The sequence below is a fragment of the Scomber japonicus genome, chromosome 14 (assembly GCF_027409825.1).
Source record: "Scomber japonicus isolate fScoJap1 chromosome 14, fScoJap1.pri, whole genome shotgun sequence".
Taxonomy (NCBI): domain Eukaryota; kingdom Metazoa; phylum Chordata; class Actinopteri; order Scombriformes; family Scombridae; genus Scomber; species Scomber japonicus.
This window is the reverse complement of record NC_070591.1, coordinates 27,944,482-27,970,406: the sequence shown is the minus strand read 5'-3', so window position 1 is coordinate 27,970,406 and position 25,925 is coordinate 27,944,482. Positions and strand designations below refer to the sequence as shown.

The 25,925-nt window shown below is 39.7% G+C and overlaps 2 protein-coding genes across 2 annotated transcripts; both read right to left on the bottom strand.

Annotated features, from left to right (window-relative positions):
- Positions 1–196: 196 nt before the first annotated feature.
- On the bottom strand, positions 197–10,904 carry sanbr (SANT and BTB domain regulator of CSR). The gene is made up of 20 exons (XM_053333062.1): positions 10,755–10,904; positions 10,437–10,608; positions 9,356–9,452; positions 8,985–9,223; positions 8,678–8,736; positions 7,721–7,881; positions 7,074–7,160; positions 6,034–6,144; positions 5,107–5,230; positions 4,777–4,929; positions 4,451–4,593; positions 4,190–4,286; positions 4,047–4,079; positions 3,852–3,951; positions 2,031–2,116; positions 1,882–1,910; positions 1,683–1,756; positions 1,495–1,583; positions 392–468; positions 197–289 (listed from the first exon to the last, which is right to left on the bottom strand). The coding sequence occupies exons 1-20, from the start codon at positions 10,902–10,904 to the stop codon at positions 253–255; spliced, it is 2,118 nt and encodes a 705-aa protein (XP_053189037.1). The 3' UTR covers positions 197–252.
- A 2,028-nt stretch (positions 10,905–12,932) lies between these two features.
- On the bottom strand, positions 12,933–17,732 carry pex13 (peroxisomal biogenesis factor 13). Its single transcript, XM_053332816.1, has 4 exons — positions 17,572–17,732; positions 15,861–16,603; positions 15,415–15,537; positions 12,933–14,053 (listed from the first exon to the last, which is right to left on the bottom strand). Exons 1-4 carry the CDS (start codon positions 17,643–17,645, stop codon positions 13,713–13,715), a joined length of 1,281 nt encoding a protein of 426 aa, XP_053188791.1. The 5' UTR covers positions 17,646–17,732; the 3' UTR covers positions 12,933–13,712.
- Between the last annotated feature and the right edge of the window lie 8,193 nt (positions 17,733–25,925).

The following is a 25,925-nucleotide window of genomic DNA, read 5'->3' as shown; positions in this document are numbered from 1 at the left end:
GATCCGTACGTAGTCACCTGAGTTAAGCACAGAGGGGGAAGGAGCAGGATTGGTGAGGGCTGAGGGTGTGGGGAGGGTCCGTGCTGGGTGGGCTGATGGAGGCTGAAGCGCAGCTGGGGGTATGGAGCTGGAGCGGCGCGTGGTGCTTGGAGGCACTGCCCACGATATGTTACTAAACCCTCCCAGAAGAGTTTTCCTGCTCATCCTTTAATAAAAGTTCAGCAGATTTTTTTTCTCTCCTCGTAGCATCTTCTAGGTTGTCCGGATCTGAGCGTAGCGTACTTTAGTTCTGTTGGGGGTCAGAGAAGAAGAAATGAGTTCAGTATTGAATGGAAGATGAGGATATAGGTGTGTGTGTGTTGATGTGTATGTGCAACAGTATAAGGAGTACCTGGGTGTCTTCTCTGAACTCTGTCTGGCGTTACTTTTGAATTGCACTTCCAGTTTGGAGTAGATTCCCCCTGCAGGCTGTAACCACACACACACACACACACACACACACACACACACACACACACACACACACACATACATAAGGGAAAAAAGAAGCTGCAAAAACTAGGAAAGGCCATGATGTATATAAATCCTGCAAAAAAAACTACATTTATCAGTTCCTTCCTACAGGAACTGATCATACCACAAACCTCCACCTGCTCCAGGCCTCCAGTACTAAGCCACACACCGCGGGGGCTCGACCCTTCTGCTCTGCTGCACCACACATGCGGAGCAGCCTTTCAAACCCCAGACTCTTTCTTCTTCAAAAAAAAAATCTAAAACCTTTCTATTCAGGAAAGACTTTGTCATCTTAACTCTTCTTAATATTCTCTTTATGTAGTCTGTTTTATGTTATTAATACTGCAGCACTTTGAGTTTCACCAAGAATGAAAAGTGCAGGACAAATTCAATGTATTTATTTATTTATTTTTATGTATTTCCAGCATCCTGAAGCTAAATGTCATTTTGACTGTCCCGTATCGGTCTATCGTATTTGATTTGGTTTATTTTATAGTATTTGGTTAGTAGGAGTAGTCAGTAGGAGTGTCTGAACACTCTTGTGATTTTGGGTGTTTTTGGGGAGAAATAAATTCCTGAGGAGTGAAAAAGTCATCAGTGTCTTCCAGCATCTTTACTGCACAAATAAACAGAAACATCTGTCAAGTAGTTGAGAATTACTGCTGTCACAGATGATGAGCAGAACTCCAAACTGCTGGAGAAAATGATTCTGAGTGCTTCCAAGAGTGAGACTATGGGACAAATGTCTGATTTACATCATGTTTTAATGTCACTGTGTTATTTCATTTCTTCAGGACAAAGACTTTAAAGATGAGGACTCTTCTTTTTATTGGATTAATAGTGACTAGGGGAAACTTTCCCAACAGGATGAGTGTGTAAAGTCTTTTTCCACAAACAGCTGTTAGAGAAGGGTGGTGGGGTTGGGAGGGGGGGGGGGTTGTCCTGTATTGGGGTCAGTACAGGATATTAGTAGACACTCACCTCTTTAGTATCCTTGGATTTACTCTGCTCCTGATCTCCAAACCTCATCTTGGTCAAGTAGCCGACGATCTCCACCATGCGACGCTGGTCTGTTACACACACATATATATTATTTAAAAAAAAGATATAAACACAAAGAATTATGTGTTCATTTATGTTAAGAGCACTTCAAGTGTGTCCTCCTTCACCTTCTTCTCTCTGAGCGTCCTGGTTGTACCGCATGGAGCGAGAACTGTCCCACTTACTTTTCTGAAGGCTCACCCTGCAGAACACACACACACACACACACACACACAGAAAAAGGTCAGACACACACAGATTTACATTCAAGATACTCCAGTTATATCAGCCTGAGTATGAACATGCAGAGTTTATGAACAGACTCACGTGAAAGGTGTGTTGTCTCTGGACTGTGACTGCTGAGACAAAAATCAGATGTAGAAATCATAATCATAACACAGCATCACATCTGTAAGTATATTTCCTCTGTTTCTGCTCTGAATATGAATCAAATGTTGACGACATCATTGACTCACTTTCTCTGGTTTGTCTCTGCGTTGGAAGTTTGGAGAGGACAATTGTTTTTTCAGAGGTCTGTGGGCCTTCTTGGCCTTCTTAGCAGCTGCAAATTAGAGGAAAAAAAACAGCAAAATATAATGAGTGTATAGAAAGCTTCTGATGCCATCTGCTGGCCAAACTCAGCAACTGTTTTATTTTCTAGCATACAGCGTGAGAGGTGGACATCTCAAAAATAGAAATGATGAAAATCCAGAGTGTAAATAGTGAAGTCAGTGTTAGGATGTGCTATAAATAAAGACGAGTTTCATTATCTGTCTTCACTTCATTTATATCATTCAGTCTTCAGCAGTGATAAGGGTCAAATTCACTGAAACATTTATTGCAAATAAACATGACATTTACTGGGATGATAAAATGACTTGAAGGCATCACATGTTAAAATGATACACAGCAGTCTGAATCATGCTACATGTCTTCTTATGAAAAAGAAAATGTATTATAACAGAATCAAAGTGAACTTTTTCAAATATATTCCTTATGATCACCCTGTTATCTATATTTTCAGCATCAATGCAGTCAAAACTATTAAGACTTTCAGTCTCTGACAATCATACCAAATATTTGGCTAGAAAAATGCTAATATTAGCTTGCTTTTCTTTATTTTAGCTATGATGATTTTTTAGGGTTATGCTAATCAAACATGATTTTCTATATTTTTCTTATTGTCAACAAATCTTATGCTCAGTGTCATCTGCCTTGTGCAGAACTGCTCTCTGGAGAGTGAATATGTGAATGTTGTTATTAATCTTTGGAACTGTTTCTGCACAAACTACCAGATTTGTTGACAAAAAGACAAATATAGAAAATTACCAATCTTATCCTTTAAAGGACTACTACCACATTTTTTCAGGACATAATTATTTGCTTACTTGCTCTCTCTCTGACAGAAGATAAATGTCTATGTGCTGTTACTGTAATGTGTAATGTACAGGCTCTGTTTAAAGAGAAACATGCAAAAAACATGCCTGTCACTTATCAACATGTTGCATCTCTTCCTGCTGTTGTCATGGTGAGGTTAGGCCTGTTTATTTCTGAGACAATATATCGTTGAATAAAAGTATAACTACTTTTATTCAACGATATATAGATTGCGATAAACAATATCATTGTCATTTGAAGATAATTTTATACCACTGATATAATGATAATATAATAGCATAATAATACAAGGGAGACGGGGTGGGAGTGGAGAGTGGGTGCTACGCTTTTTATGGTTGGCGAGAGTTATTTACCTTTAATTCTTCTGCAGTCTCCACTCAGGACGTACATAGTGAGGAATGAAGGACACTACTTGCTTAGTCAATGTGACATGAATAGAGTCTTAGCTGCTAATGTGGACCTGTGACAGGTCGGGTTTGGTATTATTGTGTCTGTGCAAACACTAAAACCAAAACTTGCTTTTGCTTGTATCTGACAACTTGTGATACAAGCAGAGACAATGCTCACATGTGCGGGACAGATGGAAAATCTGTTGTTTGTGTAGAAAATAGTCTCCTCATGTTCCTCCCACTAAAATCACAGCGTGTCATTGTTGTGCATTTGTTTGTGTACAGAATGTGTTAATTAGTCAGATATAAATGTGTTGGTAGATGCATTTCAAATCTACCCATCTCACTCTTTCTCTGAACTTTAACACAATTTGGAGCTGGAGACTTGTTAATTAGTTACGCAATCATTTGTCAGAATCAATGACTATCAGACTAGTTCTGACCTCAACACAGTACTGAATGAGCAACTACCAACGTCGTATGTCACATGAAGCTGCTCAGCTACTCCACCTTGTTTCTTGGACAGCTCCTCTTCATCCCCCACCTCATCTTCAGTGACCTCTGACCCCGTGGTGTACTCCTCATCCTCTGACAGCAGAGACTGTTGCCTCTGGAAGGGCAAAGCATCATTTACAGTTTGCACACAGCTGGATCCAGAACAGAATATAAGCAGATGTAATGAAGCAAATGAGAGGAAAGTCCTACCAGTTGCAGACTCCAGTTTTTCAAAAGGGAAAACTGGTTGAGAAAAAATAAAAGAGAGAGCAGCAGAAGTCAAAACCAGAAAAAGAGACTCGTAGAGGTAAAAGACAATCATCAGATAGAAAGAGAGAGAGAGAGAGACTTACTGTGCTGCTGTCTCCCCTCAGAGGTCTGAAGAGGGTCGGCTCCAGGAGAACGTCACAGTCCTGAACCTTCTCTGCACCGGTCGGACTCTCCTCCGCACTGACACACACACACACACACACACACACACACACACACACACACACACACACACACACACACACAATCAGACAGTATTTCATCAGAACATTTAGTAACAAGTGGTTGTGTGGTTGTGTAAACCTGACACACACACACACACACACACACACACTGATGCTTACCTCTCTGCAGGCGGCGTGCTGGACAAACACACAGCGTCTCTGTGCAGCAGCAGGTCGTTCAGGACTCTGGTCTGAGCCAGCATGGCCTCGTCACAGTTCTCCTCATCCGGCATGTTCACTATGTGGTCTCGCATCTTACAGCCCTGAACACACACACACACATTTATACTTACTTATTTACACTAATCTGTATTTCACTTCTGCAGCTTTTTTAATTGTTTTGCGGTTGTGTTTCGCCCTGTTGTTGCACATTATGATATTATCACACAATGTGGATAAAGTGTATGTGTGTGTGTGTGTGTGTGTGTGTGCGTGTGTGTCCATACCTTGGGCATACCAGTGGGGTCAAATCGGAGAACTCTCTGGTTGCAGCAGGGGTAGATTCCTGCACCGTGCCAGCCTTTCTCTGTACCCAAGCCGGGGTACAGCACACTGTCTGGATGGTACTTGCAGTGGGTTAGCTCTGCACACACAAATTCCTGCACACACACACACACACACACACACACACACACACACAGAAACTCAAACATGTCACATTTACAGAATCAACTTATTTTTTCCATCTCTTCTCAGATTCCCACTGTTATATTTTTGTTATTTTCTCATTATGTAATACACAACCATACACACACACACTGTATATACTCTCTAACCTGTTGGCATCGTGAGCAGGTGAGATAGTTGACTGTACCCCAGATTCTCCAGTAGACCAGGACCCAGGATTTGAGCTCCTCATACAGACCATTGAGGTAATCATGCACATCCCAGTTCTTCTGCCTACACACACACACACACACACACACACACACACACACACACACACACACACACACACACACACACACACACACACACACACACACACACACACACACACACACACACACACACACACACATACACATACACACACACACAGATCAAAAACTCAAACAAGTAGGAAGTGAAGAAGAGAATGTTACAAAGGCTTTAAAAGGTTTCCGCTCTCTACTGTTTTAGGACCAAATCAGGTGGAGCAATGGAGTGCTGCAGGATTGAGTGGAGGTGTGTGGAGGTGTGAGGGTGTGTGTGTTTGTGCTCCGTTGTGAAACCATCAGAAAATAACATTTTATTGATCTGATTCACCGGCTTTCGCACTTCCACCAATCCCTCTCTTCAGTCACTCTCTAGCTCACTTGACTACAGCTGTTCTCTCTCGGTTTCTCTCATATTTTTCAAAAAATGAGTCAGGAGCCCAACGTTACTAATAACATTATCAAATGAACAGAAATGTCCTCCTCTTTTCCTAGCAGTGTCTTTGTCCTCCCTCCCCTCATGGAAGGGTTTTACAGCTCTGAGTAGTCTGATCGCCGGCTGTGATTGGCCACTGCAGCATGATGTCAGGTTACAGTTCTCCAAAAAGTAGACCATAGTGGCCGAAACAGCGGCAGAAAAAAACGCCTCATCCCCATTGAAATGAATGGGAGGACTGGCCTTACTGCTGCCAGCTAAACAAACACAGGAACCACAAGTAGATGAATGTGGTCTGTGTGCAGTACAGCGCTGTGAGGTGGAGTCATGTTGAACAGCTGCGATCATACCTTGGGTGTGTGTAGATGATCTCTCCACGCGGGTCGATGTTGATTTTCCCTGGAACGCAGGAGATCTTGCTCTCTGTGTCTTTGGTCAGTATTTTAAGGCACAGGCCACACCTGAGATAAAACACACGGAATATATATAAAAAAATAAGACGGACAACAAGAGGAAGAAGATAAAACAAGCAAACAGAAAAAATGTAGTTCACCAAGTTAAATTCAAGACACACTGCAGCTTAATACTGAGGCCTAGCATTCCATATTATATAACACTTTTCAGTACTTCTCAGCAGCATATAATAATAATTCCTTATGATATAATTCATTAAATTAATGTGACTTGAAGCTGGACAAGCAGCAGAAAATAGATGGATTAACCACTGACCAATTCATTTAATCCTTCCATACTGTTCATATTCTGACCCGCCACAGCATTTCCTCATAATTAGTCTCCATCATTAACACTTCACCAGTCACAGATAAATGGCCGGTTAATCCTTCATGAGGCTTTCAGAGAGCAGAGTTTACTCTTTGGTTTTATGCTTTTTGTTTATTGAAAAAAACAATCACAATCACACTATATAATGTAATTGTCCTTTAAAAAAACAAAACAACATAAAACAGGGGAATAAAATGATTGCAATAATGTGAAGAATCCAACAACATGTTTGAATGTCTTTAAAAAATATGGGTCAAACAGTCTCTACAGTATAAAAATATTTCCTCTTGTGTTTATCCTGGGTCACATGAGGAGAGGTTATCAAAAAATTTGACACTGAGCAGTATGAATATTTGTTTTCTAAAACCAACACGAGCCCATAATGAGATAATGAGCTTCCAGTGTTTGCGGCAGATGTGATGATGACTGAAAAGCCACAAAAAAAGGAGTAAAAAGTGCACGATTGCATTTTTAATTAATGGGTATATTACATCTCCTGAATCTTGCATCTGAATACAAAAACATGTTCATTTAACTGTAACTTCATTGCCTACAGCAGAAAATAGACAGGTGTTTGGAGAGCTGTATACAGCCTGTTTGTACTCACCGATAGAGAGAGGAGGCGTTTCTGGGTGAATCTCTGCTCTGGTAGTTTGGGTCGAAGAGACGCTCAATTTTCTTTTGAAACAATTTGCTTTGAAAGTGAGAACAAGAAAAACAGGATTTTTTTTTAAATTTTAGCACTTTTATGCTGAAGTGAATTAAAAAAATAAAATTCATGTGTAAGGATGACATCATCTCTCTCCTCAGCTACCTGTATGGAGTTCTTTTCCTATCTTTATTCAAGGCCACGGCATAGCAATTTGAGAACATGATTTATTAATGCTTGTGCAAAATGCACCCCCAAGAAGGCAGGGATAATTTGATTGGTCAGCAATACACTTGGCCTTCTTTTGGTAGGGGGATTTTGACAGAGTTGTTGCACAAAAAAATCTGCGAGCAGAGAAGAAGAGCTGAAGCTTGAGTGCAGGAAATCTGTGCAAGCAACAATATAACTGAGTGCAAGCAGACAGTTTGAGCAGAAGCAGCTAATTTAAGCACAAGCAGAGGCTACTGGAGTGCGAGGGCATGGTTTTGAGAGATAATATTACAAAATCTGAGGGTGAAATCAATAAACCATGCTCTCAAATTGATATACCACGCTCTTGAATAAAGATGGGAAAATATTTCTGTGCTCCCTCCCTCCGTTCTCACCTCTTGAACTTGTCCTTTTTATCCCTGATGTCGTCGGCCTCGTTGTGGTTGAAGAGCTCGGCGATGCGCGTGGTCAGGTTGCTGTTGATGCAGTTCATGTTGCAGGGCGTGGACACGATGGCACTCATGTGTTTGTGGCAGTACTGGATGCACTCCTCCACCTGAGTGTGGACCAACGACAAACAGCTGTCAGCGGACCTTTCGCACTGAGACGCTTTAATTATGCACGCACACACACACACACTGATCAAACACCACTGCTACAATGTTACTAATAAGACTTACTAAATAACTTAACATCCATGCAACAAAGCTGTATCTGTGGGCCTCTTGTTTTTTCCCCTCAATTATGAGAAATGATTAGTTTTAAAACAGAAATTCATTGTATTATAATAGGCCTGTCACAATAACTACTTTTGTTGGACGATATATTGTCCCACAAATAATCACGATAAACGATATTATTGTCATTTAAAAATAATTTTATACCACTGATATAATGATAATATAATAGCATAATAATGCAAGGGGTGCGGAGGGTGGGATTAGATAGTGGCGCTACACTTTACACTGTAAAAACACAGACTGCCAGTATAGTTGGGGACAGTTATTTACCTTTAATGCTTCACTCAGGAAGTGCAAAGTGAGGAATGGAGGACACTACTCACTTAGCCAATGTGACATGAATAGCCTCTTAGCTGCTAATGTAAAGTGTGGTTATATTGAGGTAATGTCCATGTATCATATGATAATCCATGTACAGACATGATGATGTTGATAATTACGTTACTGTACAATAAGTTGATAATTATTGTGACAGGCCTGTATTATAAATCTAAATATAATCAGACATTTTAACTACACTCCAAGTTCTCCTCATTACTTTGGGAAAAACGAGGGGCCCCCCCGGAACCACATCACCAAAACCAACCCAGCGACGCACGTCACAACACTTACTAACGTATCCATCTTCAAGAACTCGGAGGAGATCAGGATTGAGATCACATTGCTGGGCTCTGTAACCGACAAACACCACGTGACCAACCAAGCAAAACCCGACACAACAACAACAACAACAACAACACAGAACACGCAGCCAGTGACCCACCAAACACACACCACCACATCGGGTGAGCGATTAAAATCAAGCACCGTACACAGACACACACACAAGTAAACGTTCAAATGTGTGACTTCTCAGGCATTCCCGTGTGTAATAATGTCATATCTGTTATGGATGTTACACTACTTCCTGGGTTTTTACCGAGCCGGGGTTTGTCCTTGTTTCCCTCTCCGGCCGAGTTCCTCCTGACGTAGTTCATGAGCCAGTCGAAGATCTGGACGTCGCAGTGGACCGAGATGTCCACCTCCTCCCACCTCTGGGCGTCTACGGACAAATACTCGGCGAAGTAGCGCATCTCTTTCACCAGAAGATCTCTGGGACAGGTGAAGTCCTGCTTCAGGTTCTTGGTTTCATCGCACACGTGTATGACCATGTTAGGACTGTGTGGGAACATTTTACATGACTGAGTGTCACTTTAAGACTGAGGAGACTGTTGTGTGGAGAAGTATGAGAAGTGTGTGTGTGTGTGTGGGTGTGTGTGTGTGTTTGTTTGTTGGCGTCACCAAACTTACTCTCTAGGTTTCTGAGGTTTATCATCCTCCTCCACTGAGGCTCTTTTCTCCCTCTTCTCCACAGCACCAGTCCTTCCTGGCCCTGTCGATTTGGAGCCTGTTGAGACAGAAAATACATGAAATATAAATAATTATAGGAGCACCCACACCGCTCTCTCCTCAACATATTTTTGAGCAGTCTACTCGACTATTCTCTGGGAGGAGATGCAGGGTCTGCTTGTGCAAGTACAACCGTTATAAACATTAATTTGTCACTTTATCAGTAAAACTTAATAGCTGCTGGAGGACACAGAGGCAATTAGATACCGGCTGCTCTCCACTGTTTCTGTGCATCTTTGTAAAGCATGTAAAGTGATTATATTAATTATCAACTATCAAATTAATCTTAATTATTTTATATTTTATTAACTATTTAGATTTAAAAAAAATAAAAGATAGATAGATAGATAGATAGATAGATAGATAGATAGATAGATAGATAGATAGATAGATAGATAGATTGATTTCTGGGGTTTTTTGTCTTTTTTTCAAAAATGTCCAAATTCTCTGATTCCAGCTTCTCAAATATGAACATTTTCTAATTAGTAGTAGACTAAAAGAAGACATAGGAAGGCATCGTCTTGGACTTGGAAATGTTTCACCATTTATTTTACACATATTTTATAGTGCGAACATCTAATCAACTAAGTAAGAAAATAATCAACAGATTGACTAATAATGAAAATAGTTGCAGCCCTAGTGTTGTTTTCTAGTAGCTTGAAGGCATTTCTGGTACTATGTTTCATTTGAAACAAGCATTTATTGAATGAAACATTAACAACTGCAATCAAATAAATAAAAACGTTCTAGAAGTTGAAACAGATGTTTAAGTCAATAATAAACAGACATTTTTAATACCAACCTCTAAAGCAGTTATCTCCAACCCTGCCCTGCATGTTTTAAGTAGCTCACCACTCTAACACATTTGATTCTAATAAATAACTCATTATCAAGCAGCTGAAGCTTGTCAAGGGCTTGATAACGAGTTATTTTGGTTAAACTGACTGAATCAAACAATCTATTTAAGGTGGCTCGGACTTACCTGTTACTTTGCTAACGCTCTGGCTGCTTCCTGTCTCCACCACCTCCCCGTTGTGCAGCAGTGTGGACAGCCCGTCTTCAGGCGAGGTGTTTCCCTCTGTCAGGTCATTACACTGGTTGTCAACGTGAGGGAAACCCCCGGTGCCTTTCAGCTCCTCAAAGCGACGGGCACACTGCAACATCACATCAATGTAACAGTATTATTTCTAATCAGACCTCACACTGTTAAACCATGACATGATAGATGGATGGAGGAGAAGGCACTGACGGAGGAGTGGATGGATGGAAGCACTCATAGTTACCCAAGCATTCCAGTTACCTCCTTTGGTGTGAATCCTGGAACCAGCTTGGCTACGTTGTCCCAGTTTATGGGTTGGGGCACTCCCCACAGAGAGCCCAACACCATGTCCAACACCAGGACGTTGTTGTCGTAAGGGAAGTTGTTGTTGTCCGAACAGAAGCGGCTCATCTCTGCAGAAACGGAGGACAAGACACAAGAAGTCAACAATGAGCTTAAACGATTGGTCAATTCATCAAGCAACAGAAAACTGACATGCAATTGTTTATTTGAATCATTTTCAAGCTAGAATACAAAATATTATTTTGTTTCAACTTCCTTAATATGAGGATTTACTTCTTTTATTGATTATATAGGTTGGGCCACTTTTTTGTGTTTTTCTCGCTGTTTATCTATCGAATGATTCATTGTTTAGCTAAGAAAATAAGCTGCAGATGAAACAACAATAAAAATACTCATTAGTTGCAGCTTTAATCTAAATTATTACTGATGCTTAAAAGACTACTATATCCTATCTGAGGCTAATTACAGCACTATTACTCACACACAAAATGATAAAATCATTATAGGAGTATTTTTATTATTCGGCTGTGGTCACAACTGAGGATGTAGCTTATGGAAGGCAATTACTCTGACTTAGTTTAGCCAGTTTCCATAAAGTTTAATTCAAACTGTCATCCTAACATAGTCCCTAGGAGAGAAATTAACAGGCAAAATCACAATAAGTGACCTAGTTTAAATGAGTCTGGTGATACAGTAATGTCTAGTGATACAGTGATGTCTGATGCTATCACTCACTGGAGGTCAAAGTTACCACCATCCTTTCCTGCCACTAAATACATCACTGCAGGACATATAACATGCTGAAAGCTCTGCAGAGCTTCAACCAAACAGTGCTGGTAACAGAGGATGAGAATGATTTCTATACACATTTTCTCATATATAGAGTAATGTTATATAATATAAATTCTACACAGTAAGTCAGTAGTCTCAGAGTAGTGATGCTAGCACAGGCCGAGTCGCTCTGTCCTCCTCCCGGCCGCACCAACATCCAACGCTTTTAGGTCAAATTAAACGGTTATTTAAAAGCTCTCTGCGACGTATATTCAAACAGAAAGAAAGAAAAAATACTGTTAACATACTTATCTGGTGTTGGAGATATCCCTCTCCTTCGTTTCGTACAGAAAAATAAAGTGGTGGGTGTTTTATGTCATTGTGTTTAATGATGCTGCGGTCTTCTACCGGCTAACTGCATCCACAGCTACAGGATGTGCTGCCTTCATGTACTCCTCCTAATAATCGTCTAAAGCTACACTCCCTACTAAAAACGTGCTTACTTTTACCAAGTGTAACGCACGACTTTGTTGAGTCAAGTATGATATCATTTACGGAAATTGGAAATTAGTAAATACACCTTGAGCTAAGACTGTTTGTCATACTATATTCATGGTCAAGAATCAGTTCAATACAATTATCTTCCGTAAAACAAGAATTTACGATAGTACCCGAAGGCAGCATTAGCTTCAACCAGCTAGTAGATAGCTTCATAAATATACATATATTGTCTCACAGTTGCAGTGAGGCAAAGTTATCCACAGGCTGTTGTGTCATAAAGTTTAAGCTGTTAAATAACTAAGTAAGCTGTTACATTTAAGTATAATTTAACAAAAAGAAACTCGTTTTGTGTGGTTCGGTCGGTAGAACTTAGCGTTGACTCGTACTGTCGCAGACTGCAGCAGGTGGATCGTAACTAGGCGTCCCGTTGCTTAGAAACAGCAGCCGTAAATTTAAGGTTTCTATCACAAATCATTCCCCAACAGTCTGAAACTATAACTGCAAGAAAAATACTTATTTTTAAAAAAAACTAAATTTACTATTTATGTTAGACTTTTCACTCTTGGCACTTTGTTTATATTGGAGTTTTTTAATTTGTAAATTAAGCATTTTTATGAGGAAATGCTTGAGTAAAAGGTTGTAAGCAATGGTTATTATATATTGGTAAATTAACCAATGGATTAATCTACTAATCAGAAAATAACCCATTAGACTAATTAATTAAAAAAATAAGTAGTTGCAGCAACAAATTCAATTAAATTAGCACCTTGGGTTTAAGTTTGCTCTTATTGAACTTATTCAATCTTTATTTATATATCGCCAAATTACAACAAAAGTCACCTCAAGGCACTTTACACATACAGCAGGTCTAGACTCATTTAATTTAGAGATCCAACATTCCAACATGAGCAGCACTTGGCGACAGCAGCAAGGAAAAACTCCTAACCTTTTTAATTGGAAGAAACCTCAGGCAGAACTGGGCTCTAAGTGGACTGAAGATATCTGCAACTGGACAAACCACTGATTTTTGAAAATATTTATTTTCAAAATAATTATATTAAATATTTACAAAATTACTTTGCGTAACTAATGAACCTTTGAAAATGTGCAAAATCAGCCAGCTCTCGTTCTGAATGAACCATTGTCATATTCTCTACAAGGAAAACGATACACACAGAGGACCAAGCCGCTTACCATCCAAATACAAGCTTACATCATTAATGACATTATGAAACAACATACTCTGGCTTTGTTGCTTTCAGTATACAGATGACATCAGTGCCATTCATTCACTTTGACATGAACTAATCCTTGTTGCCGAGCGATTTCTAAAAGTTACATCTGGTATCAGACGTGATCTTAAGAACAGTGGTGCACCATATTACCAGCTCTCTGACTACAGAAATGTAAAGACTGAAACATGCTGCTTCTAAATAGATCACTCTCTAAACCATTAAACCACCGTCAAAAGTGTGTTTGAAGACTGAAGTACTTTATATAAATATGGGAACTACTTCGATCGATTCTTGAAGATGTCCATGGTGTTCCCTTGAATATCTACAGTCAGCTGTTTATTAGTGGAGCTTCAGAGTTAAACATTTCAAACGCACACACAGACTTTGCATACAGAGACGTACGCCAACATCACAGGTCTATCTTCTCTGGGATGTTTAGCACTGTGCTGGAGGGCAAAGTGAAGCTGGCTGAAGCTGGTGTTTCTCTGTACACAGACTCCAGCAGCTCCTCTGAGGAAGCAGCGGAGGCTCCTGGAGTAAAGCCCGGGGTGTTGTTGGGCTGTGCGGGTGCGGCCGAGGGGGGCTGGGTGGTCGGCTGGTTCTCATGCCGTAGCTCAGCGAGCCTCTCCATCTCTGCGTGTTTACGGCCCCTCCTCTTGCCGAGGACCTTCACGTAGTTGGCTGGGACGAGTCCTGAGGTGTGACCGTCCACGCTGGCCATCAGCCAGCCGCGGACCCTGGGCTGTTGCTCTGAATGCAAAAAGAAAAGGAGAGAGATTAGCATTTCAGCAAGTAGGAACAACTTTTGTGGCACAAGTTAAGCTAAGAAAACTGCCACAAACAAGCTCATCACTATCTCTGTTCAGTCTGTTCTCTTTCTCCATTACTGACTAGTTGTTTCATAATGAAAGCGTCACTAAAAATAGCTGTTTGACTGATGACATATTTGCACAGCTGCAACTGATGATGTAGCAATTATTTTGATAATTATTGTTTGTTATGTAAAAAGAAATTGCTGTTTACAGCTTCTCCAACGTCATGATGTCATGCTTTTAGTTGTCATATATGATTGTAAAGTGAATATATTTTAGTGGTGGATTGTTCAGACAAAACAAGACATCTGAAGACGCCACTTTCGACTCTGGGAAATTGTAACAGTCATGTTTCATAATATTCTGCCGTTTTATAAAACAAATGATTAATCAGTTAAGGAGTGATATCTCACTTCTCCCTGCAGCTGTCTGACTGTACAACCAGCACTGCTCCCAGTACAACCAGCACTGCTCCCAGTACAACCAGCACTGCTCCCAGTACAACCTCACACAGCCCTGACCTGGACAATTGGACAAACTGCACTTTTTAATGTGCACTATTGTGTAATGTCAGTATTTCAATAACAATATCAAACTCAGGTATATTAGTTACATCAATATTATTCTATTATTACTATATTTTTTGTAACTATTATTCTTTTTGTTGATGCTCTTTCTATTTTTACTATCCACTTGCTGCTGTGCTGTAACACTGTACATTCCCCCACTGTGGGACTAATAAAGGAATATCTTATCTTAATCAAGGACATAATCAGCTGATGAATCAATAATGAAAATTACTTGCTGCCTTTTTATCTTTGCAATTAAAATACCACATGGAAAAATAAGAACAACAATGTTTCTTAGTATCTCATTTAGCTGTTACCTTGGTTACAGCTATACTTCCTGGGGTTCAATATTACATACGATAAACAACACATATTTACACTTTGACTACATTCAGTGCATTGTACAGTTCACTATTACACCAAACACAAAATATATTAAATCCAAACATATGATATACAAGACTTTAATTATAACTCAAAACAAATAAAATAGAAATTTTAAATTCTGTGATAATGCAATGAATCTCAAATCAGACGGATGTCACTTGGTTATCTATAATATTATGTGTTTATAGAGTATTTTAAAATGTATGTATACTGTAGCCATGTAGCAGTAGCAGTAATGATATCCCATATAATCTAACTGTGAAACAGAGTAGCAGGATTATGTTTTATAATTATAAATAAACACATTTCTGTATGAGCGTGTTGATGATAGTGTAAGTCTCACCTTTAGGAGCCAGGTTAAGCATGTCTCCAGCACGCAGAGAAATCTCCTCCTCAGTCGAAGCTGCAAAGTCGTACTCTGCTCTCGCTACAACATGGTCATCCTCCCCGCTGGCCCAGTTCGTGGCTGAACAAAGAAACACAAATTATCTTTACTACCAGTGCCATTAATACATGTATATTCCAGCTCTTTCTAACATTGTCATATTTGTAGTTTTTAGGCATATAGAAGAACTTTTGATGAATTATTGGAGGAACACTTGCATTAAACAAATCCACCACTACTTGTTGACATACATCAGTCTCTTGGTTCTCGTCTGTTTGCCACTGAGCCAGCTTTTATTCCAAACATGGAGTCAGTTTATTTTGGTGGAAAAACACTGGCACAGTCCTGTGGAAGTTCACTATCTCATCTTCGAGTACTAAATCTTAAATATAACCAAATCTCACCGCTTTCCTCAGATGCAGGGCTAGAGCTCAGCAGTTTCCAGATGAGGTAGGGTCCACCCAGCACTACAGCGAAAAACAGGATGATGGGCCAGGACTTAACAGTGGGATCCTCAAACCCTGCTCCCTGCCCTCTGGAAGCACTCGTAGCCAGGGCGTCATTAGCGCTGTCTGCCCACAAGTCATCCACCTCGGCGTCTGACCTCCGCCCCAGCAGCCTCTGTAACCGTCTGTAGAGGTACCTCAAGGTGCGCACCAACGCAAACGCTGACAGAACCCGGGTGAGGTGAGCTCGCAGCCTTGTCAGGTGGTTGGCCACGTCCAGCACGGCTCGAAAACTGTTATACACGGCTGAGAATGTAGCGTCCAGCATCATGCTGACTGAAGCGAAGGCTTGGACAATGCTCTCGATGGACTGGAAGGCACCGCGGCTGCTCTCCTCTGCTTGCTGCACAAACCTGCTGGGGGCGACCTCTTCCGTTTGGGGTAATCGGCCGTACCCTCCGAGACTGTGGACACCACCGTAGCCGCCGCCGTAGCCGCCCCCGTAGGCACCCCCATAGCTGTAGGGGCTGTAACCTCCGTAGATGGAGCTCCCATAGGGGCTGTACGAGGAGGTGAGAGAACCGTAGGACGGACGGTAGGACTGCTGGACGGGACGAGGAGGCACTGGGGGGGCCATCCTGGTCAGGACAGGGGGGCCGGTGGACATAGAGGAGGAGGCAGATGGGGCAAAGTCTGTAGACCTGTGAGGTGAAAAGGTGAAGACAAGACAGGAGATTTAAAACATCTGGAGTGACTTTTTAAATATACTTTTATGATAAATCAAAGCTCAAGTGTGATCTAGTGCCAAAGATCTAATGTTTAACTCTAACTTTTATGCTGGTTGACTCTTGAATGGTAAGCTTTGTCACTAAAAGATTTGTCTTTAGTTTATGGTGGGGGGGGGGGGTCTCTATAATGATTTATTAATTCCAAACCTCTCGCAAGTCATGATATGCTGTTTTTAGCTTATTTTAGTACTAGTTTCTCTGTGTATTTCAATATGTTCTTATGTTTATGGTTTTATTATTAGTATGTTGGGCTACATGGTCCCAAACAAAAAGGGGCATTATTTATTTTCACTGTAACTCCATCAGTAAGTAACACAATAACAAATAGAGGTCCATGGTGTAATTTGTGTCAGTTCAGTGTCCTTGACGAGATCACGTTTAAAAAAACACTGATTTATCATAACGACACTGCTCACAGTCACAAACAGTATCTGTATTATCTGGAACCTCACACACAGTAAAGTTCAAAGGTTACAAAAACACTTGTGTCGGTTTTCTTTGTAACGTTACAACTGTGACATGTTTTTAAGTGAAAAATTACATTTAATGAACATTATGAGGGTTACTCTATTCATAAGTACTATGACAAAATGTGTAAAATTTTAAGTGAAGTTTGGTGAGAGAAGGATACATGAGAAGGCAGATAGGCCTCGTTGGGCCCAGCACAGCTAGCAAGTTTTACAACCATTTATTAACTATATAAACTGTCTTTAGGTGGCTAGAAGTGACGAGACAAATGGAAAACAGTTGGAAAACTGTGAATAATTTCTGCCACTTGTCGCTGACTTCATTTTTTGGCTGTCATATCATGCTACGACATTAGCAGCAGAAGCTAACAGCAGCTACGACGAGCAAACACACAGCACTTATAAAGTGTTTACCTGAAGTTCACAGGTGCGCTCATTGATCCTGGTATCCGCCGCTCCCACGGCTTAGGAGGAGGATGTGAATCCATCGCAAATGTTTCACCAAAAAGTGTGAAAAATAATGCGGAAGCTATCCTGAGCTGCTCCTGGATCTCGTTACTACTCCTGCTGCCTTCACGTACGGTTCGTAATCTACGTCACTCAAAGTCAGCTTCCGATTCGTTGTTAAGGGGAAATCGGAGAATGATAAATAATGATATGTTCCGTTTTTCTCCACAACTTAAATTTCGGAAAAACTGTTATACATCGTAGAAAAAGCCTCAATCCTGCTTCAACCCACTTTCAGATTTGTGAATCATTTATTTTGCTTATGAAAACACAAAAGGGGGCGATTTCACTGATATTTAGGTATATTATACTATACTTAGAAATCTGAACTACATTACAAAGGAAACTCCAGATACTCATCAAAACATTCAGATTTGTGAAAGCTAAAAAAAAATTTGTCTAATGAGGTCTGGATGAAGATATATATATGAATGTTTTCAGGAGCAATAATAACCCCGAATCGGAAACTGACTTCAGCGTAATTTACTATTTCTGATGTATTAAACTCAAGGGGATGAGGATGAATACAATAGCCCTAAAAGGAGTGATTATAAATAAGATGATATATCATATTATTTAGTACATATCACGTTGTTTATTGGATGTTAGCAGGGCTTTCCCTAAAGAGACCTAATAAGATTAGGTTTCCAGGAGCTGCTAAATCTGAAATATCCCGACAGCACCTAAAGGCGCCAACATCAGGCTAGACTAGAGTAATCGAATCAAATCTATTTGTAATATTTTTTTCCACATACGATTAAAACGACCTGGATTATAAACAATAAGATGTACTTTTCACTTCTGCCCAGCAGAGGGTGCTGTAAGTCATGAGAAAAAAAGGCCTGATATATCTTTACAGTCTACAATATTACGAATAAAAGGGGAATTTCCCCCCTCTGAAATACACAGTGGATAAACAAAGAAGCCACATTGTTAGTTAGCAGTTTACAAACTAATGTTCAGTTAGTTTAACTCCATTACTTTTATATTCCCAGTGACAATGCTGAAGAAGCACATTGACACTTTCCCGAGGTTTGGACTTTTATTTGGACAACCTGCATTAGGTGAAATGTGACGTGAGCTGAATGAACAGACCTCTGTTATCAAGTCAAAATGCTGCAAAAGAGTCAGCCATCTGCATACTAATTCCCCTTAATGATTTTCTCTACTGACTACCTGGCTGTAAGGTGTCATCTGCAACAGCTGCTCTCTATTTAATTAAAAATCCATTCTAAAAAAAAAGACATAACATGTAATCAATCTTAAACATTTCATCATTTCACACAGTCAGACCACTGACAATCAATGGAGACTTTACTTGAGGGGCAGAATGCTCATGAATCAAAAATATATACAGTGAGTATTAAAGCTATTGTCTAGACTATGATGGTCTCATTTTATTGTTGACATAGCAGCAGACTATATAATGACGTGTGAATTGTATTTGACGATGGATTCCCCTTTGTGCTATCATCAGCTCTTAAAATCAGGTTAAGTGTTGTTCAGTTAACACTGTACTATGGCTGTTGAGGGGGCGACTGGTGCTTACGCTGCTGTAGGCGTGAGGAGAGCTCCTCTTGAGCGCAAGCACTGAGTGCAGAGGTGTACTGTGGTTTTAGGAGGGAGTCCTGTGATGTCAAGTGTTGTGTGGGGGGGACTGTGTACTGAGCAATCACATCAGATTCCCTGGGGTTAGGGCTGCCTAATAAGCCTGTGTGATGCCGCAGTGTAGGTGTGTGAGGTTTAGGCTGCCGTTAGTGACACGATGGTGTCAAGTATCCCGCACCAAAGGTGGGAATCCAAAGTGTGGCCTGTGATGTCGCTGTGCGTGGGACGATCTCATTGCTGATGATGGTCCTGGTATTTGGGGTTCATGTTGAGTACCTGTGACCTTTTGCACTGCAATGACATATGGCGGTCAAAGACAGTATAGGATTATTACATTTACGCAAATATGTAAAGGTCAGCTTGTTAACACACTATCAAAAGCGTGATGATACGATGTTAGTGAACATGCAATCTGCTGCAAACAACATTCTACAACATTGTGGAACGCGGCTGCATAAATTTGCTGCAACACAAGAGAACTAATGAGGTCGACCACTGATGTTGGGTGATAAGGTCTGGTTCGTATAGTTTAAGTTCGACACAAAGGGTGTTGGATGGAGTTGAGGTCAGGCCTTTGCAGGCAAGTCATGTTATTCTACATCATACTAATAATACCGTTTCTTCAGTTCACTTTCGATAGCTGAAGGGGTAAAACAATAAATCTGAGGGATTGAAAGGTGATTGACAAGATATTGCAGCAAAATTTTTGTCCTACATTTTTTTGCTTTTTCTTTGACCTTTTCATGTCTGTACAAACTGTTAAAATGTAACCTAAGAAGGGAACATCACTGGTCACAACTCATAGACATATAGAACCTATAAAGTGGGGTCATGCGTAGGCATGACTTTGGTATGAAGAGCCTCAAGCCAATTAAGTTGGGAGCCAGTAGTCTCAAATGCCATTGTGTACTGAGAGCATTTAAATAAAGGAGCTGAACATTTTATTTGAATTCTTAGTTAGATAAGGTAGATAAAGTTAGATAAGGAAATCGATTCCTCTAACGATCTCGCAAAGAAAACAAAGAAAGTGCCTTTCCCAAAATGTCAACTGATTGAAACTACGGGCCTGAGTCAGACAATTGAAAACACTGATCCCACGCAGGGGAATTGAAGAATTTAGCCATATGAACCTCTTCATGCAAGATTTCTCAAAACTTCCTGAGAGAAACAGTCCGATTTTCTCCTGCCACGCAAGAAATCACCAAGACAACGTTGAACCAAATGAATCACATTGGTGTGCTTGCTGTGTATTGCACAAGAAGTCTCTCTAAAAGCTGTCAGATATTTTTGGGATCAAGGATTACCGATAATTGTCGCCAAATCTGAATGAAATGAGTAGAACAATTTCTGGGGCTGCCACAAACTTACCCTGTATATTCCTGTGTTTATACATCTACAGTTGGTAGTGATCATAAGACTCTTTGAAAGAATCCCTAATCTTTTCCTGCCGCCCCATATCTGTCTAATCTCTTTCTGTTTCTAAGTACAAATTTAGTTTGCTGGTCGGACCAGACCTATGACATCACTCTAAGGCAACATTCCTTCTTTCGCTCTGAAATTCCAGTCTTCCTAACTGGTTATATGCTGTATTTTTGCTGGGCAGCACGCTGGATTGGCCGTAAAGTGATGTGGTTACTTTAAGACCCAGTTCCTCTTTGCCCTACGTATGTGTATGTGTGTGTGTGTGTGTGTGTGTTCTCTTTGTATTGCGTATGTGAGTATTGCATGAAGTGTACTTGACGCAGTACAAAAGTGGAACTGTCGAGAGAAAAATATTGATGGAACGTACAGTTGATGTTTTGTGTGTATTTAACACCTGTGTGTGTTTACATAGCTATTTGGCTGCTTGTCAAAAAAATGAAATAGAGAAACGGTCTTTAGTGATAAGCTAACAACTGTAATGTCCATTGTAATGAACATTGAGGAAATTTGGTCATGTAACAGTGAAATTGAGAGGAAAGGGTTTTAAACTTGAAGGGTAATTAGTCACAGTGTTTAACTTAATTTTATCATATTTCATTATCAAATACTGAACTCTGTGTTTGGGCAATCTAAGTAGCAAGACTACTTTATTGGGTGTTACGTTTTCTCCATTTTGATAGCTACTGTCTCATTTTTGTGTGGTTTGACTACCTCAATAACTGAAATGTTTCTAAGATAATTTTTCAATCAAAGGAAACAACACAAAAAGTCAACTCCCGTTAGTTAAAGTTAGTCACCACAGTTCAGCTTTTACCTTTGCTTTATCGTTCTTGCTAATTGTAAGGTTAATTACAACTTTAAAAAAAAAAAAAATGTCAAAACCCTGTCTTAATGCAACAAATACATGTGTAATTGTTGTGTTTTGGCTTTGTACCGTAGTGTATATGTGCTGAACAAGTGGTTATGCAGCTTATTCCTATCCACTTACAACATTTGCATAAGTCAACAGGGAGTACTCACTCATCTATAGAAGAAGATTTTTTTTAAAACAATGCTGTAACACACAGGTATACGCTATTCTGGTCAAACATTCACAGTAAGAGCGTGGTGGGATTTTCCCTTCTCTGAAACATGAGTTAGGTCTTGCATGAGGAGCCTTGCTAGCTACACACAAGGTACAGTACCTATAATTAAAATGTGCTGCAGGAAGTTTGCAAATTGTAGGATCAGGGAAATTGCTCTCAGAGAATGGAAGTAATAACTGTTCTCCATAATTCATAGAGAGGTGTTAGCTCAGTGATCTTACAGGTGGAAAGGATGACTATATGAGGTTATGACTTTGTTTAGGCATCATCTCACGAGTTGATCCAGAAGTAGATAGATAGTTTTGTTCCTGAAAAAGGTGTATTGCTGTATGCAGACCTGACATGTGATAAAGAAAAAGAAAAAAAAGAAGAACAAAATTATGTATTTGAATCCACGGGGCAGATATCATATTATCCTCATTCTGGTTTATATTATATTAAAATCACTGCAAAAGCTGTAGGTTACATTTCTGTTAATATGTGAATACATACAGAAAATTCACTTGAATGAGAAAACTTTTGATTGGTACAGTTTATGGGTGATACCATCAGATAAATCACTTAGTAATGATTTTAAAAAATAGAGGAAGCTGACAAATACCATTAAAATCTAATTTGCTATTGTCAGTGCAGTGTCGTTTGATTGCATCAATGCCAAGCCTAATTTGGTGAGATAGTGATGCGTTCATTCAGATGCAGTGTGACCGGATGCCACTGTTTGCTGCGAAAGAGGGTTTCAGAGCTTCAAAGGTAGTGGAGAGAGGGGAAGGAGGGGAGTGGAGGGAAGGGGGAGGAGACAGAGCAGCAGAGGTTGGGCATTACTGGAAATAGGTGGCTAAACAGGTCTAGCTTGCCTTTTCCAGGACATGGTTAGGAAATATTGCAAGACACACACTGCATCGAGTGTCTAGAACAAACTTTCATCATGTATACACAGAAGCACAAACATGGCTGCACATTTGGACACATCACACAACATACTGAACCTGCATGTGCATCCACACACTCATGCAGTTGGTGACAACTTTCTGTCTAACCCTACATTGATAGAGTGGAGTTACTTGCAGAAGGGAAATGTCCTGACTGTGGGATAATTACTTCATTGTCTTTGTGAGGACATGCAGTCCTGTTAACATTTACCAACACACTAAATGTATGCTGCAATACCTTGTTTCATTACATAACTCAGTGCTGTCTTAAACTCTTAAACTTTCACACGTGCATGGACTAGTAAGCACTGGGTTAAGGGTTCACACTTAAACATTGAAGCCCACAGTTAACAGTTTCATGATGCTATTTTAGAAATGAACCTGAAAATAACTCAGCTGTGAGAAAGACTTTAGCTAGGCTAATGATAAATGTGGGGCATGTTGCAAGTCTGAAAAGGAATTGAAATCTCTAGACTGAAACTATTGCTTGGTCATGAGTGGCCAATGTGTCCACTCATTAGCGGGGTCCTCATGGAGCCTTGTTGCCCCTCTTATGTGATGGCGTTGTTGAACATGTCACATTTAATTCCCCTCTCTTGCCCTTGTGTCTTGGGTGTATTCATTCTTAACCTTGGTATTGCCATTCTTTCAAGTGTACGACGTGGAACGAGCTGAACTGTCACGTAATGCAGGTGTAGTAATCTCACAGATCTACATCTTGTCCCTGAACCTTTGAACTGATGCTCTCTCTGAACTGAACTGTCTGAACTGAATGTCAAGAAAGACATTACGCCAGCGAAGTTCAGATGTCAAAACAATGTTTTGTCAAAAGGTTAGTTTAATAATCTACAGATTAAATGCAACAAAAGACCAGGAAAACATTTGATTGACCACTGTGAACACTGGTACTTTCTGGTGGTGTTTTTGCTTATTTACAACAGATAACTTTACAAAATTTACAAAAAACAGGTGTCTTCCCTTTGACCAAATGTATTTGTGTAATGTGTAAGCAGTTTTAATGTCTTTCAACTCATTTTTGTTTTACTCTTTCCAACCATACCGAAAAAGTATGTATGCTACATATCAAGACTAAAAGGTCTAACGGACAAAGTCTGCAACTAGCTGGTGAAGAGAGCGGAACATTTAGCAGCTAAGGCAACCGATACATCCTTTTGAGATGGTGGAGACCAAATCAGAGCAAAAAGGAGTGAATAGGAGTCAGTGCAATGTTACTCTATGTGTCTTGGATAGTTTGCTAACATTAGCAACATTAACATTAGCCGTGTAGACTTTTTAAAACAATGTAAGTAAGTACATTGTTAGCTTTTTTGTTGTTGTTCTGACTAAAAGTTGCTTTGTCTAAGCTATTCTGTATTAATATTACTCCAGACATTAGAGATTTGAATAACTGATTATCAAGGTCATTGGGGTTCTTTCGGGTTTCGGTTAAACCAAGACAAATACAATGAATTGAAACTTCAATAACAACTGCTGTCTGCAAAGAAGTCGGGACGAGAGAACCAAAACCAAAAGCCAGTGACAAGATTGTACACAGTATCCTGTGCGCTAAATCAAGGTTCACTGTGGTTCTTTTCAGACAGGAAGGAAGCTACATACAGCATTTCACCTCAGTCTCCCAATACAAGAGAAAACAAACATCTCCAATGTAGCACATCCTGAGTTCCTTGGTAATGACGCTTCAGGACATACTGCTTGTAAATGTGCGTTGTTGATACAGAACACAGAATTTTTCAAGAAACAAGATTAGGATCAAAATATACACTTGAAATCAACATCCATCACCTTATTGTGAAAATGTGAACAAGACTGATGTGAATATGAAACTGTACAAACAAATTCACGTCGTCATCACCATCATTAAAAAACAAATTTCACCAGTGCAAGAAACTTTTTTTTTTTTTGCATTTGCAAGAAAACAATTTCCTTGTCAAACATCAAAACTCATAATATAATAGAAAGCCACAACATGATGACTTATAACTTTGATGTGTATTCAATCTTCACATCTTCAATAGTCAAAGCTAAAAAAAGGCACTTCAAAAAAAGGTGTTGGTTTTCTAGTCTTTTCACTGTCATGGGGTGCAAAAGTTATAAGAACAGCAGGCTAAATTCAGATTTTTAAATGTAATAATACCTTGCATGAATAGTAGCTCCACTGTTTAGCTAAACATAGAAATGTGTCACACAGGTAATCTAAATATCTTTTAACATCAGTACGTTGAGAAAATAAAACCCCTAAATCTCAGCATGCTCCAGCCGCAGACTTCGGGAAGATATTTAACAGGTAATTCTTCATTACTGACACAAGACTGTTAAAACCTTGAGGTGACTATCAGTTTCACATGTGTCAGAACGGCACGTCAATTCATGTAAAATGACGTGCAAAGCATCTAGCTCAGTTTGATGTCCAGTGTTGAACACAACAGGAGATGACATAATTGCTTTCTTTTCCTAGATTTGATCAGTTATTCATGTAAGTCATAACAAAAGCATGAGGTAGATAATCATCTGTTTGTGGCTGCAAACATGGGAACATTTCACACAAATAGAAAATGTGAGTTGATTGATTTCAAGTAAGTTGTTCTGTGATATGGTATTTAAGAGGAACTAAAAGGAACATCTCTAGAGAGCAGTTAGGCGTGTCTGCAAGAGTAATACAGACTAAAGGAAACAGCCCTTTGTTTGGTAGTAAACATGCAGCTGCTACTTAAAGCCAGAACACCTGCATGTATTTAACTCTAATATTAAATGTTTCTTCTAGTTGATTTTAATATTAAACATAGAAGAAGAAATCAAATATTTAAACATGTGATTTGGTATATGCTACAAAGTATGTTTCATATATAATGTATCTTAAACTTCGAAATAGAAACTAAAAAGTACATAAGAGGAAGCCTTGTTAATAATAACAATGTAGAAGTTTAAGAAGTATTTGGGATTGACACAGTATCCACTTACTCAACCATTATTGCTCAACACTTGCAACTATAATTGCTACCACATTTCCTTTATTGAGTAACTTGTGACTTCTAGATTCAGCCTTGTTCTACACAGAAACCTGATAAATCAGAACTTAAAATAAAAGTTAAAACACAATTTTCCCACAAGATATTTGTCTCTGGCATAATAGAGGACACATTATCTACTGTAATTGTATCCAGTATTCAAACTTCTACAAGATTCTCCTGTGATTGCT